Source organism: Gymnogyps californianus, chromosome 7 (genome assembly GCF_018139145.2).
Source record: "Gymnogyps californianus isolate 813 chromosome 7, ASM1813914v2, whole genome shotgun sequence".
NCBI classification, from domain to species: domain Eukaryota; kingdom Metazoa; phylum Chordata; class Aves; order Accipitriformes; family Cathartidae; genus Gymnogyps; species Gymnogyps californianus.
Window position 1 is genome coordinate 32,883,088 of NC_059477.1, and position 18,600 is coordinate 32,901,687.

At 41.4% G+C, this 18,600-nt stretch overlaps 1 protein-coding gene across 3 annotated transcripts in view; it reads left to right on the top strand.

The window, feature by feature from the left end:
* KALRN (kalirin RhoGEF kinase) overlaps nucleotides 1-18,600 on the top strand; it is a 523,968-nt gene that overhangs the window by 482,110 nt on the left and 23,258 nt on the right. For 2 of the 3 annotated variants that reach the window (XM_050900357.1, XM_050900358.1), the window contains exons 42-50: nucleotides 45-114; nucleotides 691-777; nucleotides 1,550-1,642; nucleotides 2,714-2,764; nucleotides 3,108-3,185; nucleotides 4,107-4,292; nucleotides 7,866-8,037; nucleotides 12,413-12,651; nucleotides 13,557-14,744. In XM_050900357.1, the coding sequence (XP_050756314.1) occupies nucleotides 45-114; nucleotides 691-777; nucleotides 1,550-1,642; nucleotides 2,714-2,764; nucleotides 3,108-3,185; nucleotides 4,107-4,292; nucleotides 7,866-8,037; nucleotides 12,413-12,651; nucleotides 13,557-13,808 (1,228 nt within the window). In that variant the 3' untranslated portion in view covers nucleotides 13,809-14,744. Of the gene's footprint in view, nucleotides 1-44; nucleotides 115-690; nucleotides 778-1,549; nucleotides 1,643-2,713; nucleotides 2,765-3,107; nucleotides 3,186-4,106; nucleotides 4,293-7,865; nucleotides 8,038-12,412; nucleotides 12,652-13,556; nucleotides 14,745-17,016; nucleotides 17,141-18,499; nucleotides 18,560-18,600 lie in introns of those variants that run through there. The other variant, XM_050900356.1, reaches the window with a different exon arrangement.

Genomic DNA, 18,600 nt, shown 5'->3' on the forward strand with positions numbered 1-18,600 from the left:
TGACCCAAAGAAGTATTCTGAAATGATGATATCCTTTCTTTCAGCTTTTTCCTGGCTGAACTGGAAAAATGTCTTCAAGAACCTGACCGTTTAGCACAGCTTTTTATTAAGCATGTAAGTTTTATTTTGTTACCCATCTCTAGTATAACTGTCATTTAGGGTGTGATGACTCCTTTCCGAAAACATCTACTTGTGTCAACTTCTACATGTCTAAACTTAATTTAAATATGTATTTAAATGTGCCTTATAGTTATGCATCTTCAGTGAGCCACTGGATTGAACTAAAGCATTAATCATTGCCTTCTTCAGACTTATTTTGGGAGCAAAATTGGTGTGGCCAAGGACATCTGCCAAAATACAATTATGGCAGGTACTTGCCAACTGCTACGATTGACATGTTCATGTGATATTAGCTAGAGCAGAACACTGTAGCAAATTTCAGACCCACCAGTTTGGGGATGACATTTCTAACTGGTTACCCCATGGAAACCTCCCCTTGCTTAAGATGCAGAAGTGGAGAACAGAGTTAGTTATCCATTTACTTTCCTACTTCAGCAAACTAAGTCTTTGATTAAACCAAAAATAAGGGAGACCAAGTAGAACATCATAGCAACTTTCTGCCAGCTTTTAATAGCAGGACAGAATGGTAGCCAATATCTCACAAGGCTGCTGTGCCTCTTGCTTTCACAGGAGCGACGATTACACATGTATGTGGTATATTGCCAAAACAAGCCACGATCTGAATATATAGTAGCTGAGTATGAGGCATACTTCGAGGTAAGCATGGCTCATTATACATTACTGCTACATACAGCTGTGAGTCCTAGTCAAGTAGACTAGTCTGTGACCTGTGGGGTTTGTCTAAAACAAATTCTAGAAGATTTTGATACAGGACATGCTGCTAAAGTCTTTGCTATGGGGAAAAAAAGTTACTTCATTTATCTCAAATTCTCATGTTGTTAATTTCTAATAAATATTTAATCCAGTACTGTCTGTGGCCCTCAGAGTGCCACAACTGCATTGATTTCTGTCCAAAATAAAATAAGACTTTTTAATCTGTAGTCTACAAACAGGGGAGGAGGTAAAAGTCATTGGAGCTGGGTGGTGCCTCTCATAAATTCCCAATGACTTTGTCTGTTTCAAGAGGACTAGGTCCATTTAGATATTAATGTGAAAGAAGCTTGTTTAACAAGGGAAAAATGTTTCATTTCACTCAAGGGCATGAGGCATGCTCTGTAGAACTTGTTTGTGAGCTGATCCCTGCTGCAGTGGAAAGAGTGGTCTCCAGACCTTGCAGTCCTGCTTGTTCAGCTCGAAGGGGGAAGGGATCCTGTGCTTTCCAACGCCTTCCAGCTCGGTCATGACTTTTAGCCAGTCTTTGCCTAATAGGATATGCCAGATTTTTAAATCCTCTCAAATTCCCTCTCACAAACAAAAGATTAAGAACAGACCAACTTTCTGTGGAAATAAGTCTCTGCTGAGACATTTTATCATGTTCTCTGTCTTACTCTGTGATTGTTTGCAATTTTTTTTAATCCTCAATTTTTAGGAGGTTCAACAGGAAATAAGCCAACGGCTAACCATCAGTGACTTTCTGATCAAACCCATTCAAAGAATAACTAAGTATCAGCTTCTTCTCAAGGTGAGTGGAAAGATGCAGTTTGGACTAAACTGTAGTCTGCATCTTGCATTAGATGCTGTTATTTTAAATTAGCCTTAGTTTTAACAGGAATAACTTCATCAAATTAAGAGGAGAGAGGAGTCTGCTTATACATGCGCATACAATGACAGAGTCCCATGCAAAATGTCCAGAGAGCAGGAGGGCCACATCTGTGGGAGTAGTTTGCAATTGATGATAATCAAAAGATTTTTTTTTATTTACTATTGGAATTTTTTTATAGAAGAGTAAACTTCAAATAGGAATTTTCTTCCTCTGAAGTTTCAGAGCAAACTTTCATTCAATTTTTTTCAATTGCAATAAAGATGCACAAGTGTGTTAATAAAGCCTGTCTTTGGTGCTGAATGGCATGCTTCTAATAAATGCTATAGCCTCCATTTCTGAATATCTCTCTTCAAATTAGCATAAGAAACTTATTTCCAGAATATTTTGATGTCTTCAAATTTGGGGAACTCACCGCAATTTTTTTCCCAAGGAGTCTGGCCACTCTGGCTTCTGCTGACTTATCCACAATGCCAATTACTCAGCATTTCTGAAAATTCATCCCTAGGGGTCTCAAGACAATATCTAAAATTAGGCGTGTCTGAACCCTATCCTGTAATCTCCAGCAGTACCGGGGCTCTGAGCTGGTTTCTTCTCTTTTTGAACTAGTCTCAAGCAGGCTGCCATCAGCCCACAGTTTGGTAATTGCACACTAGCAAAGAGACAGCAGCGTGTTCCCTGAAATGCCAAAAGGAAAAGAAAAATCTTCAAGTGTGTGTGGTCTTGTGGCTTAAGACAGGGACCAAGTAAGCATTCCCAAGGGCTAATCCCAGCTTTGTCTTTTTTCTGTGATGTTTTCAGCAACCATCCACACCCCTTTTCCATATCTATAAAGTGGTTATAATGTTCAGCAAACTCTGAAGATGGATTTATTAATATTAGCCAGTTCCTCCTCAGAAAATCACATGCTGAATATGCTTTTTCTTTTTCAAACTGGCACTTTTGTTTTCTCTTTCTGAAGTGCCTTAATGCAAACCTTTCTGCTTTGTCCAGGACTTCCTGAGGTACAGTGAAAAAGCTGGTCTGGAGTGCTCTGACATAGAGGTACGTTTTCATGTCTTGGACAATAGTGCTGTGTTATCTAATGGCACTTTATACGGAGGAATGAAAACCCCAGTATTCCTTTGATGACAGTTGAAGATCCCGCTGATATTCTAAACCTGGTATTTCTCTTAGCTTAAGCCAGAAGTAAAAGATGAAGGCTGCAGTCCTGCACTGTAGGTGCACCATCCTCTTTTAGACATTACCATACATCTTCAGTGCATGAGGGCCTCACCATGAATAACTGCTAGCGCTGATCGCACTATTGAAGTTCATTATTTGACACTTTGCCTTTAGGAACCCTCTGATTCTCTTGTAATAATACAACATCCTTTTTCCTTAACAGAAAGCAGTTGAATTAATGTGCCTTGTACCAAAACGTTGCAATGATATGATGAACCTGGGTCGCCTCCAAGGCTTTGAGGTATGCATTTGCATTCTGCTTGTAATAACAACTAGGCAAGGAAAAGTATTTTATCTTTCTATGATTGTCTCTACAATCTGCCCTACTCCAGGCTGTTTATGTAGTGCTTGTTCTTCTCCAGTGCTGAGCTGCATGCTTTGGTGAGGTTTCGAAGGTGGGGGTGACATACCTCTCACTCTAAACTTGTGACAATCTATGTATTGTTTCTTCAAAATGTGAGGTCTGTAAAAGCTTCTGCAAGTTTGAATTAAACTTCTTATATCTATTGCCAGAGCAAAATAAGCGGTGAACCAGACTGCTCTGCCTGTTAGTAAGGTCACCTAGCATTAACATGTTAACAGCTCCCTCTGAGTTTGGCAACATCCAGGAGGGGACTTGTGAGTTACAACCCCACAGGTTACAGCTTGTGGTTTGTAACTAAGCCAAAGTAGACTTTGGCAGTCCTGGTGAGATGTCTTATCTCCAAAATAAAGTCAAGTTTGTCTTACCATCTTATGCATCGTAGCATTCCTGCAAACAGGTAGGTCCTGTTTTTTCACACCTTCAGAGGTGGTATGTCACTGCCTACTGGCTTAAGGGGTGATGGAGAGCTCATGACTAGAGGGAATTCAAGGCACTACAATAACAAACTACATAATGGGAACAGTGTTTGAAATTAAGTACAAAACAGTCTACTTGAGACCTCTTGCTTTTGGTTTTATATGCACAACCAGTGGCAATGAGAACAAAGAAAACCTATGTTATTTTCCTTAAACTGAGCTCTTGATTTACAAGATTGCTGCTTTGATAACTTAGAGGGGATATGTCTCACATGAATTCAGTGCCACTTGGAAAACTTGGACTGCACGAAACATAGCAGATCGTCTCGTGGGATCATGGTGGGTCGGGGTTTGTAACGTTGGTGCTTTGTCTGCTTCTCAGGGCAAGCTGACAGCTCAAGGCAAGCTGCTGCAGCAGGACACCTTCTACGTGACGGAGCAGGATTCTGGAGTTCAGTCTCGACCGAAGGAGCGTAGGGTGTTTCTCTTCGAGCAAATAGTTATCTTCAGCGAACTCCTTAGAAAAGGATCTTTAACGCCAGGCTACATGTTCAAGAAAAGCATAAAGGTAAGAAGTAGAGAGGGAGAGGCATATTCTGTTTGATGGTCACGTAAGGAAATCTTACCAATTTTCTATACTGTGAGACTGGTCCATCCTGTCATAGGTGGACAGCAATTTGCAGAAAACATTTGCATTTACCTTTCAGTGGATCAGAAGCTGTTTAAGACCGTCTCTAAATAAACCACTGTGTGTCTAAATTTACTGGGTAATTTTTACAGGGAACACAGCCAGGGCAGGTCCTCTGTCATTCATAGCTCTGAGTTAGCAAATATTGCTACAAAGCCTGCAGTAGTCAAAGAAAGTATACAATAGTTGCTTTTAAGCATGATCATAAAAGGTGGGGGAAGGTGTAGCATCCAAAACAGTCATCAAACTGTAAGTCAATATTAAGCCTCTGTGTGACATTACTGGAAATACTCTCCCTAATGGGGGGAGGGCTCTTAGTACAAATGTCAATGTTGCAAGAAGACAGAACTATTTCAAAAACAAACAAAAACACACACAGTTCTAAAAATGCAGCTATGAGAAATTATAAAACCAGCTAAACTATAAAGAAAGTTTTAAGAAATTAATTTGGTATTAAATAATCTTTCCAGATTATGGGGCTGGGACTAAAAGTAAAAACTGAAAGTAACCAGGGAAAATACTTATTTGTTTATTGGTTTGTTTAAGGGGTTTTATGCTTGTTTAACAAATGCAAAGTTAACCTCTGAAATGGTAAGTGAAGGTGAATGAATGCTACATCTCTCCTGGTAGAACAGCCTTTGCTGTGCCTGCAGAAAGAGCGAAGTCAGTGGTTCATTTGAATGTCTTGATCGTTCAAAGCTGAGAAACCAGTCTGGGATTGATTTCCTTTTCAAAGATACAGGTTAAAAAGATATGTGGGAGAATGCATTGTGTTTGCTCTAAATTTTAAATGGGACATTAATATGAAATAGAAGAGAACAATATCAGGTAAAATAATGCATATTAACCATGTATAACTAAACAAATTATGATAAACAGCATATTTACTGAAGTGAGGGCATCTTCTTGGCTGACAGAAACTGCAGCATTTACTGAAAAGCTTATATTCATTTGCAAGTCAGTGTATTTCATAGTTTCCAACCAAATAATGAGCTATAAAGGAAAAACCTAAAGTGTACAAATAAACAATCATCTTGAGTTAGATGATCAGCTTTGATTTTATCTTATTGCTGATTTAAATCATTATTAAAGTTGGAGATGGCAATAACATGGATCATTTTTACTTCAGTTTATTGTATGTATAACAATGAGGCTTTTATCTGCAGGAAACAATTCCTGAATTGTATATTGTAGATAAAGAGAGAAAAATAAATCTCTCCTAATGTCAATAAAATTAGCTCGCCTCAAGGGGACGAGTTGCTTTTCTAGTTAAACAGCCTATGAAAGTAATGCTATTCCCACTGCCTGAGTTTAAAATTTTTGTGTGATAATTTTCCAGTCCCTCTTTTCTTCCATTTGGCAAACAGCTCATTCTCCTGTTGAGTGCCTGCAGCAAGTGTGGGATCCTCCATGGCTCCATGTGCATCTCCCCCACCACAGCATGGAGCCTGTGTGCCGGCAGCTCTCGCACCCTGCCTCCCAGCCCCTACTTCAGCTTCTGGCTGCTTTTGCATTTCTCTCGTGCTTTCCCACGGAGATGAGCTGTGGCTCGCAGTGGAGCAGGACCATTCCTTAGAGCAGGACCATTCCCCGCCTCTCTGTGCCATGGGCATCCTCACCTTGCAGTGGAGCCTCAACCTGAGCTGGGTGATTCCCTGGTGAGAGGCACTTTGTCGAAAGGTGTCACATAAACCAGCTGCCTCATCACCTGTCTTTCATAACCCTGCCCTAAAAGTGGGCATCCAGAAATTGCATCTGGTATGAGTTCATGAGCCAGAGTTTGAGGAGGCTTTACGCTGTCAGCTAGGGCCAAGTTTCTTTGACCTTGGTTCGAGTGCTGACAAGATCCGGCTGGGCAGGTTGAACCCATCTTCACAGCAGCTATCAGGACTGACTAGCCATCTTTGGCTAGGTTTGATACCATCTGCAGTCATGGTTGTCCAGTTCTCTGGGAGACACTCCCTGAGAGATGTAGGCTGTTTCCCTGCTGGTCACATCCTCCCACACAGCAGAAGGACCTAGCCAGCACCGGAGATCCCATTTCTTTCCTCTGTGTCACAGCCACTGCTGAGCACTGAGGTCTTTCTGTTAGAGTAGGAAGTGCATATGACTTCAAATGCAACCGTTGTGGTCTGTCAGGGAGATGAGGCTCCCAAATATTGTTCTCCAAGGTCTGTCACACTCAAACTGTGATAGAAGCTTCAGCATGATGTCCTACATTAGCGAAGAACCCTTCTTTATGCAGTGAGGTAATTAGCGTTCAGAAATTGCACGTCCCTTCTTGGATACTTCTCAGTTGGATACCTTTCAGACTCTCAAAATACCTAAGCGGGTAGCCTTGGCAAATGCATCTCCCTGAGACACAAATAGGAGGTTAGGGACTCTGACCTACAAGTTTTTTTCCTGGAGTCATACCAGGATTGACTTGCTTGCTTTAGCTATCAATCAGAGGAGCAAGAGCTCAGAACAAGAGGAAGAGCACTGTCCAGGCTCACTGTCTGTCCCTTTCCTTGTCGCCATGTCAGAGGAGTTCCTGCATGTCCCTCTAACTTCACAGGGGCCCCCAGAAGAGAAGGAAGAGGCTCCTTCCATCTTGCAGTTTGAATGCTGGACAGTATTCAGATGTGGAGTAGATGTCTCCATACCTTGACAGATATTCAGAGAAATTGGAGACAGACTTCTTCTAGAGGGACATTATTGCCTTAGTCTTCAGAACTGTCTGCTTTTAACATGAAGACTCACTCTCTCTTTTTTTGAAAGGCTGTGCCAACCGATTCTTGTTTACTATCATAGATATAAGTAGCTCAGGAAAAGTTAGAGTTATGGGTACACTTAAACAGAAGCCTCACAAACGCAGGACAGCAGCCGAAATTGCCATCCATGAGATTTCCAGAAAAAGTATCTGTGACTACAGTCAAGTGAAGTGATTGCACACAGATGACTGTAATCTGCTAGAAATAAGATCTGTTGGAGCATCAGGGGAGAACTGCCCTTTTTTTTTTGGTATATCCCTGTGCACGGTCCATTCCATTTTTAAAATACTCTAATGACTGAGACTTTATTTCCCATGGAGGATAAGAAATGTAAACACTTACTTAAATTGGAGGAATGATAGACTTTATTAACATCTTACTAGGAACATTTTAACTCTATTTACAGGTTACAGTAAATTTTTAGCACATCAGTCAGGTCTATGTGACCTTAAGAGAAGTTGTAATTCAAGACAAGGGAGGCGGATGTCTGGTACATCTGTCAGAGCTTTATTAAGCATCATATTTAAGCTTCAGATTTATGTGCCTAAATCTAGATGAGGCAAATACTTCTGATTATGATCTGACAGTCTGTTATTGGACTCAGTTATTTTCAGGAACTTTTCACAACAATTTTATTCTGATTCTTGAGTAATGTTAACTCATGCTTCATGTAACACATGCTTACCTTGGCTTGTTTCAGATGAACTACCTTATCATTGAAGAAAACGTGGACAATGATCCCTGCAAGTTTGCTCTAATGAGCCGGGAAACATCAGAGAGAGTCATTTTACAGGCAGCTAATCCAGAAATTCAACAAGCTTGGGTACAGGACATCAACCAGGTCCTGGACACGCAAAGAGATTTCTTAAATGGTATGTACATCGTCTTTGCTCTGTTTCCCAAACTGTGACACTAAATGGGATTTAGAATCTTTGTGTCTTTGTTCCCTCTATGAGAAAAACATTCAGCAACTTCTTTTCATAAGGAAAATCCCAAGGGGAAAACTAGAGCCCAGTCTGCCTGTCATTAAGCACTGGGTCAAGTGGTATCCACAGAGTACATGGGAAAGAGTCCTCATAATTTACAGCTGGTCTTTGAAAAGAGACCACCTCAGTGCCACTGTACAGAGCTCTCTGTCCTGCATGCCAGGTCTGCCTGGTGGGAAGGTGAAGAATGGGAGAAGGGCCGGGCAAGCCTGATCTGAACTGCTGTGTGGCGCTGGAGCCCACCCTGAGAAGCCTCTGGAGCCCCATCTTGCATTAAAGACCGCAGGTCATTCCGGCCTGGCTCCATTAGCAGCATCTCATGGACTGTTTTTGGCAGCCTGCCGGCTCCCTGCTTAAATAGGTGGTGGGTCCCTGGGCAGTTGCCATGCATATATCAGTCAGGTTCATGTTCAGGTCTCAAGTCCCTCCATCAGTGATACCTCTGGTGGTATTTTTGTGCAAGCTCCTTTAAAAACGCTGGGGTTTGCAGAGCTGTATCGCCTGGTGCTTACCATTCTACAGGGAGATTTTAAATCTAATTCCTTCCCAAGACCATGTCAAAGCCAGGTTGCCATTGTATCTACACAGTATCTCCCACTTACTCAGAGCAAGGCTTATGCACAAGAACGTCCTATTCAACATCACCATGTGCTACAAGCTGAGGACATGAGATGGGACAAAGGCTGCCTCACCATCCACCCCCTTACAGGTCCAAACTCTGCAGGGCAGCAGCTGCTTTCAACAAAAAACAAAAGAGAGGGCAAGGAAACATCTGAGCTTGTTTCTCCTAGGAACCATGGGAGCTGTGCATGAACAGGGGCCTTTCCAAAATGTCAGCTTTGCTTTAGGAATAGATTTGGGGTGGTTTGAAATAATATTTCAAATTAAAGCTGTGTTTCTAAAAAAACCAGACAAACACACATGATCAACAGAAGTGTGTATTTTGAAAATACAGAGGAATCAGATTCAGTTAACAATTTTAGCTTGTTCTTGCTCATGACTGGATGAGGGAAAGAGGAGGAACCAGGACTAGAGGAAAAATCTAAAAATAGTATCTCTTTTGTTTGTTTGTTTGGAAGCAACAAAGTGGGAATCATTACTTTGGATGCTTCCGAAATTGTTTTGCACTATTCATTTCAAAACAGCTTTTTTTTATGGAGCTTATATTAGCAAAGAGTTCTGTATTTAAAAACTTAATACATGTTCAATAATGAAACTTATTTGCTTGAATCAAAATGTTTTGGCTTGGCACAATCTGTTAGCTTTTTTCATTTTCGGGTTTTGGTGTTCGGTTTTGTGGATTTTTTGTTGCAAAATCTGAAGAGGCTCTTTCAGTTCACATCAAAACAAAGGTTCCCTTTTCTTCAATGTGGAGGTTTTTAAAATTTTAATTTAGCTTAGTTTTACTTTTCGGAAGTTAACTGGGAAAGGATTACATGTAAAAGCTGTTTATAACAGTTCGAAAACTATGGCTGAGCTGAGAAGGCAAACAGTGTTTCACCCATGATTCCAAAGCTTGATATTGGGTTTTCGTGACTTGGAACAGAAAAGGCCTCATAAAACCACTGTAAAATGATTCCTTAAATACATTGGTGAGATGAGCAGTCTAAGTTCTCCAGTTTGAGCAGTTGGTACCAAAACTTGCCGGTTTTGTGTCGGTGCAGTTGGCTTTGAATGAGGGATTATTGGAATAAAAATAAGTTCCACTAACGGTTAGCTACAGAAATTTTTTTTTAAACTTTGTGAGAACTCCAGAGACACTACTGCAGGGGGTTTTTGTCCCTTCCACATCTTTCTTACTCATTGTTTTATTTTTGATATATTCACTCTTATCCTCCCAGGACTTGCTGCCCTGTGAGCCCCTTTTTCTACTGAAGCATCTTCATAGCCCCTATTTAGCCTATCTTCTGTGAGGCCAGCAAGGAATTTGATGGGTTAGGAACATAATTGTCAGTATCTCTAAAGCCAGAAGTAAAAATAGATTTATATTAAAACACAGGCTTAAGGATTTACTTTAAACCTATAAATAAGATCCAAGAAAATGATACTGTATCCAGTAGAGCCTGTCCAGTCCAGAACAATTTAAGTGGCTTTTAGGATGTAATCTTATTGAGGCTGACTAATCTTTAAATACGTTCTTCAGCTTTGCATTTCATTAAAGTGGATGTTTTCTGTCTTTAAAATCATATTAAATCCACACTGAACCAATGTCACGTAAACTTAATAACAAAACATTCCCTGTGAGTTCTTGCCCAAGCTGTCTCTGATTTTCTCTGTTCAACAGGGAAGCCCTAAAGAGTACACAGCTACATACAAAGCATAGTATTTGCATCCACAGTTCATAAATGTAAAACTTGGTGCAATTACACTGTAACATTCAAGCTTTTCATATTTTTCCTTGGAAAAGCAAAAGGTGCTAAGCTTGAGAAACAGACTGTGCACCAAATGATTGGCTATAGTGACTGTTCTTTCGTTTTGCCTTAAGAAGCAAGCTGTAAAGAAAATATGTCACTGATGGATATATTTCATAAGGAAAATGCCATTGATCTGTACCTTTTTTTTAACCACGTTTTGTGGGGGTTTTGAGAGAGAGAGAGCACGCAAGTATGTGGACACTGAAGCTCGTAAGAATACTAACAGATGTTGCAGAGGAGGCTGGAAACCAGGCATCGCTGTGATAGTTAATGGTGGAATTAGTAGTCACAAGTGGACACTCAACTAAATACCCTTTAAAAGCACTGAGTAGGATAGATTGTTTTGAGATAGATTGATAAGTATTCATTCAGATCTTACTGCTAAAGACCTTGCAGCCTAATCTACTGTATATACTAGAGAAATGTCACCATCACTGTCAAAATCTTTGTCAAAGTTCTCCCCAACCTTCCTTCTCCTCTATGGCTGATTTGCAGCAGGACCAAACCATTTTCAGCTGCAGCTGAGGTAAGCGAGTGAAACTGGTAGTCACTGTGGCATAAATACGAAGCACTTCTGTGACAAAGGTCACTACATAGGTTTTGGAGCTAAGTAATCTTCCGGATTGTTATAGGTCTATGTTTGTGTCCTTTTGAAGAAAATGGTGATCTGGTATCCTCCTTGATTTTTTTTTAGTCTCTTGTTCTTTAGTATTAAGTGATTTCTTGTTGGAGTAGTCCTGCCTTTCTCTGGAAGGGGAATGCTAGAGAGTATGCTGTGTGGTGCTGAGCCTTTCTGTTTTTCTTTCCTTTTCCTCTTGTTGGGAAAGACGTTCCTTCTGTTGTGGTTCCCTGGTTGGGCTGATGCTGTGACATTATGTCCTCTGTCCGCCTCTTGCTAGACTAGTCTCTCTGCATTCCAGTAGGTTTAGTCTGGTGCATGTACACAATATTAACTGACTATAAATCATCCATTAAAGCCACATGACATGCAAAAACCCAGACCCATAGGTCTGCGGATGGTAGTCTGAGCCTAGCAAATCTGTTCCTTTCCCATTCACTGTGAGTCCCAGCCCTGATCCCTTCTCCTCCAAACATAACAAGTTCTTTATTTCTTTACCATCTGGCATTTTTATCCTTCCTTTTCCCAGTGTAAGCTCTCTCCATGACTATGAAATGTACAGTCTCACAAGCAGACTTTTTTTTTTTAAGGCTTATGAAGCTGTTTAATGTTGCTTGTGGGTGTTTTCTGGAGAGGTCTGCACTGCTGGGATTAATGTCTTTGTGCCATCTATACTTCCTCACTTGCTGGTCATTTCCAGCAGTTTCCTTGAACTGAAGTAGTTAATATAGAAAGCACATAGCCAAGTTGCAGTGATTCATGCCTGAAGAGTATTTAGTAGTCACACTCTCTTGGGAATAAGCAAATGAGAATTATGGGTCTTGACCTGTGTTTTCTGATGATAGCAAAATTCACTGTAAATGAGCTGTGCATCTCTTACTCAGGCTTTCATTTATTTTGACTACAGAATGCAATTAATTTGTGCGATTTCAAAGAAAATGAATGCAATTATGTATGCTATAAATGGCAAATATTTTAGCCCACTGTGTTAGAGAAGCTGTTCTTCACAGTAGCATGGAGTGCTGTGTTCAGTTCACGCGCCATACAATGTAACGTGCTTGCGTCCTGTCTAGCCATGAACGCGCCACGTGCTTCCATGAGTGGCATCTCCTGTGCCTGTTTGGTTTGCAACTTAGGTGTCTATTCCAACTGAATCACCCCACACACTCTCTGCAGCCCTTTGCAACGTCATTGAAAGCATATAGCTAATTCTTGTCCTCTTTTGCAGCGCTACAGTCTCCCATAGAGTACCAACGCAAAGAAAGTAGCTCAGCAGTGCTGAGGCCCCAGACCGGTAGGGTCCCTCAGCCCAACAGCAGACCCTATTCTTCTGTTCCAGTAGGGTCTGAGAAGCCTTTGAAGGCTACAAGCCGTAACCCATCTCTCCCACCCCTGAAGATATCTACCTCCAACGGCAGCACAGGGTATGAACACTCACAGCCCGGAGACAAGTATGAACAAAGCAAGGTACTGAGCTCATCTGATAAAACATGATCTCATAGCCCATTTCTTGTACCATAGATGATCTGTGAAGTTAGCTTTAATTATCAGCTAACCAGGTCAACAGGAATCAACATACTGAAGCAATGGTGTAAAATGTGATTTGGGATTAAACAGAGACTGCGAAAGCTCTGGCATCCAGACGGGTAGCACTGCAGCTGGGAAATGGAGACAGAGCCTGACCCTGGAGCCTGGAGCGCTGATCCCAGTGTTTTTTGGGGCACTGTGTTTGCAGACCTGGTGAACTGAATATCCATTTGCAGTACTGGCAGCAGCAATATTCAGGCTTCTCTAATATCCATTAACCACCCATTCCTGAAGAGGTCTACTCTGATGGTATAGAAGAGTTTAGACCTTTTCCCACGTAACAGCTCCCAGGGTGCCAGTTGAAGGTTATAATTTGGGTGCGTGTGCACTGCACACAAACCACCAAAGAGTCAGTAACCATCAGCGGTGTTTGGACCCTGCTGCTGGCTGCGGCTGACCAAAGCCACTTTCCAACATGACCTATATTTAAGATCATGAGATGTGTGAGTATTCATTCAGCTTCTAACATTGAGCCTTCGTTGGTCTTTCCCCCCATTTGGCTCAGCACAGATCGTTCATCTGTAACACCACACAAATGAGAACATGGCTGGGGCACCCTCGCTAGCAGCTGTGAAATCTAATATGAAATAGGAGGCTGGTTTGTATCAGATTACTGCTGCCTTTCAGATCCTTAAAATCCTTTTCTACCAATGTGAATTTTAAGTGTTTTATATCTTTTTTCCTGGTACAGTTAGGCTGGAAATGAAGTAGTGGGACGGCTGCTGGAAAAGGCAGGTTCCTCAGCGCCGCCTGCTCACCGGTTTCTGTTGTGTCCGTTTTCACAGACTGATTTGGGAGGGTGCAATGGGACCTCTTCCATGGTGGTGATTAAAGATTACTATGCACTGAAGGAGGATGAGATCTGTGTGAATCAAGGAGAGGTGGTTCAGATCCTTGCTATCAACCAGCAGAACATGTTCCTGGTGTACCAGCCTGCAAACGACCACTCTCCGGCTGCTGAAGGATGGATCCCCGGCAATATCTTGGCTCCCCTCACTAAATCCACTACAGATAATAGCGACGGAAGCATCAAGTAAGTGCCATGTTGGCTTCGCTGGGAGCACTATGTGGATTTTTTGAGGAAAAAATAAAAAAATAAAAATAAACAAACCCAAATGGTAGGGAATTCCTGCTGATTTTTATCTACAGTGCCATTGGAACAAGCTGAGTGGTCAATCCGCAGCGTTGGGCAGCCATGATGGATAGCTCGGGTTTTCCTTATTTTCATTTTGTGGGGTTTTGTTTATACTTTGGAGAGAAATAAAACCATAGACAGTTAAAGATATGCTTTACGTTACACCATTTTACACCAACATGGACCTGCTTGGACTGGACTTATATTTATGTTGTATTAAGTTACTAATCTATATATTGGTGATAACAGCATCTAGCAAAAAAAAAAACCACAAAAAAATCCAGGCCCCTTGTTGGACTGAGGTTCGCTTCTCAAGGAGGAGAGATTTTGTTGTCTATGGCAATTTCCTTGTACAGCTTGTATCTTTTTTTTATTTTGTTTTGGTTTGGGTTTTTTTTCTGTTTGCAGTAACTTTTGTAATATATTTTTTGGTTTGCAAGACCCCCATCCAAGTACATTCCTGTATAAAGTATTTTGCACTATTTAAAAAAAAAAAACAAACTCATATTGATGAAGTCAGGTTGTGCAATATAATTGATAGTCGCAATGTTCATCATTGTACCTGTAATGTAACTAATTTTAAATGTACTATTTTAAATATGTAAAATAAATTTTCACCATGAGCATGTTTTAATGAGGTAAAAGAACTAGTTTGACCCTCTTTTGGTTTTGGGTTGGTTTTTTTTTTTTGTTTATAACATTTTGTTGCTTATTTAACAAATGTGTGGATATATATTTTTCTTTTCTGATTTTTAGAAATTTGTCAGTATGAAATGACTAATGCAAGAAAGTGGTTTTTTGGTATTAAATACAGAAGGTACAACCCTCTTTTCAGTAATACCTGTTGATTTCTTTTAAAATCTAAAATAACTAGATGGTAATGCATGGTGTATGCTACAAATTGGGTTACCTTACACAAGGCACAGAATTGAACACAAGGAAAGATTTTGCGACAGATTCACTAAAAATAATAATTTGATCTCTGCTGCAGTTTCAGTTAAGAGAAATTATGACTTTACCTGTCAGTCAGTAATGAACGCTACTATGAATTGCATGTTAAGCCAAAGGAATTGCTTAGCACGTCTCTTGCACATCCACCACGGCCGTTCCCGGGTTCCTCTCTAACCACAACATGCAACCACGTGCCCTTAGATTCATCCACGGCACCAGGCTCCTGGTGAAGACTCTGATTTCATGGCAGCTGTACAGTCAAATTCTGCGTCAAATTATGTAGTTGGATGAATTGGAAGGCGTAACAAAATTGAAAGACACATACGTTGCACTTCTTTCTTTCTCACTGCAGTGAGATTTAAAGTCTTAAATCATGTTTTCAGACTCAAACAGCTAAAACAACCCTGAAACCAAAAAGATACTTGAATAATACAAGTCCTATGGGTAAAAAATGACCTGGAGCTGGTGTTATCTTCAGCCCTGTCTAGTCTGCCAGATCATATTGACTAATTAGTATAAGTAATAAAACTGTTTCTTCTGTTGACAAATACTATACACAAAGTATGTGGTCAATCCAGTAGTTTTGGCACCATGTATTATTCACCCATAGGTCAGTGAGTCCATCAGCCACATCCTTGACTCTTACCATATCTTAAAGGAAAACATAACAGTCCTGAAGTCTTGGATAACTTCCCCTGCTCTGCACATCCAATTTGGACCTCCTCCAGAAACAGCCAAATATCAGGCAGCACTTACTGTCTGGCTGAGACGTGCAGGGTGCTTTGGTGCTCCTTGTGCTCAAACATGACTGCCCGTGCCAGCTGTTTGCAGTGGAGACACTAATCCTGGTTGCAAAAACAGTCAATATGACCCAGTTCAATCTTGTGTCAGTGGCAGCCAGCTGTTGGGAGGCCGTTAGTTTACTTTTTTTTTAGTTTGAGCTATTGTGCAGCTCCCATCAGGTGCTGAAGTATAACCAAAAAAATACTTAGGAATCAGATGCAGCGTTCATGGGGGAGCGTCGGCTGTGTGGGGCACCCTTTGAGTCCTACCTTGCTAACATACTGCATTTTATTGGCATCGCAGGTGATCGTTGGATTACATGCAACTTGCTTTGTAAAATGTATCAAGGTACTGTAGACATGACATGTGCCAAACATTGGGCTTAAACATGCAAATCAAATTTGCATGACTTAAAGGTGGGCAGATGCTTTGAACCTGGATCCCAGCTCATCACACTGCTGTTTTGAGAGCTTTCTGCTTTGGACAACATACCCCTTCCCAAATACCCCCACAACCTGTCCACTATTTAAACCAAATGAAATCCATATTAAGAACTCTTTTGTTTTTTCTTAATTTTTTATGTCTGCTTTGATGTGCAATTTCTGTTGTCAATACAGCATTGCTCTTACAAAGAGTGACATGATCTATTATTTTTTTACAAGAATAAGGTCATAGGAGCAGTAATGAGGGGTGAAAAATGTACTGGAAATCGTGCCTGCTGTGATGCTAGCCAAAACCCATGGACTGACTGATGTCCTCTCTAACCCGATTGGCAAAATCAAATGGGAAATTCTTGGTCTTGAGAGGCACAGCAGAGCTTGTCATTCTAGGAAATGACTTACCTCTTGGAAAGTTAATGAGGTAGCTCCTATTTGTTGAGCTATTCATGTTCTGAGCGACATGTAGGGAGCAACACCTTGAATTTCTTAAATTTTTTTTGTTTGCTTTACTGAGTAACCTATTAAGACTGTTCTTATGTATTTACATTTGTTTCACTGCTTTTAACCAACAAGACCGAGGACTGAATTGACCTTTTAACTGTAGCAAAAATAAAATCAATTTCAATTTGTGGCAATGCAAGACAAAGTCCCTGACACCAGATGACCAAGTTCTAGTTGCCTGCTTCCATCATGGGCATTGTTCTCCTGCTCCATGCATTTAAACAGCAAGTGTGGCACAACATCTGCTTCGCAGAACTATTTGGTTTGGTTTTTAACTTCAACTCTCATTGCTCAGATTGAGATAGGCATATTGCCGGTGGCTTTCACCTTCTAGGGAATTGCAGTAATCGCAAATGTGGATGCTGGTTCCCCTTTCCAAATCCTTCCTTCCTGCTATGATTTGCCGTTTGATTGCTGCGTTTTTTGGTACAACAGGAAGTCATGTTCATGGCATACCCTGCGCATGAGAAAGCGGGCGGAAAAGGAGAGCAGTGGCAAAAATGAAGCCAATGGGCCACGTAAATCCAAGGATATTCTGGGGAACAAAGTCTCTGTTAAAGTGAGTAAGGCCATCTGAAAGCTGTGTGCTGCTCTCCTGCTTCCCATCCTTTTTACCCCCTATAGCATCCTCTCCTGAGAGAGGGAGGGGGCGGCGATTTTGGGTTTGTTTTTTGTTTTTTTGTTTTTTGTTTTTTTCCACTTTAGTTATCTTTTTTTTTCTTTTTTTGTAGTATCCATTTTAGCAGGATTTTTGCATGCAAGATAAAATGCAGCCTTTGTTTTTCGTTTTCTTTTTCCTGGCATCCCACATGCAAGTAAGTAATCTTCATTAAAAATACAACGCTATATATGGTTAAGTAACTATTCTTAAAATTGGGACAGTAGTGATTTACTGACCTCTGACCTAGCCCAATCTGCAGCTCCATCAGAGCAGCTGCAGCGGTGAGAGAGCCACTGGGTGAACCAATGGCCTTACTGAAGTTGATGAGTTTTCTTTAGGCCAATATTTCACCACATCTTAAGATAAGGGGTTCTCAACCTTGAGACGCTTAAGGTTTTTGGTCTGGGGAGAAGGTCTCAATGACCTTTTTCTTTCCATATTATAAGACAGGGCAGAGATGCTGACTCTGTCTTGCCAGGAGAGGGTCTTGTGTGTGTCTGTGTGTGCGTGTGTGTGTTTGTGTCTGTCTCTCTCTCTCTGAGATCTCCCAGTATGGAAAAGGTTGAGAACTGTGGGGTTAAGCTCCATCTTCTGCTCTGGGTGCCTGACTACTGTGCTCCAATTCAGAGGATCCATCCCTATAAACCGACCATGAGGCCTGCTCAGGACTAATCTGGGGCTTTCCCTCCCAGCAGAGGCAAGCAAACACTTGTGATTTTGACACAACCAAAGCCCAGCCTTGATTCAGGAAAGCACTTGAGCATGTCCTTTGGATCCACCCCTCGCCAGGAGAGCCCATGATTAAGTGTTTTCCTTTGGGGAGGCTTTCCATCTTGTAAGCCTAGTGAAATAGCCATGGCATGTGCAAAGGAGGAACCCTGCCACTGCAACCCGGGCGCCCCTCGCACCCACTGCGCAGCCACCCTGCAGCCCTGCAGTCAGCCGGGGAAGGACTGGGCCCGAGGGAAGCGGTTGCTCCAGCATGGTGGCCACAGTCCTTCCTCCTGTTGCTTCCTCGCTGTTTTTACTACCTGAACGACTTGCAGAATCACTGCTTCTTCTTTGGCAAAAGCATGTCTTTGCCTTTGCTTCCCTTGTTTTGTTGTCGGTTTCATTTTTGTTTGTTTTTTTAAGAGCATTTTCTGTACTGTTACCCGTTTCCATGCTGCTCACAACTCCTGTGCTGCTCTGCACTGTCTAACCAATCTCTCTTCTAATCTCTTGTTCTCTTTCTTCCTCTTCATGCTGCCAAACAAGGAGACAAACAGCTCAGAGGAATCAGAGTGTGATGACCTTGACCCCAATACTAGCATGGAGGTAGAGACAATCATCCTTGTGATTTTTTTTTTTTCCAAGAA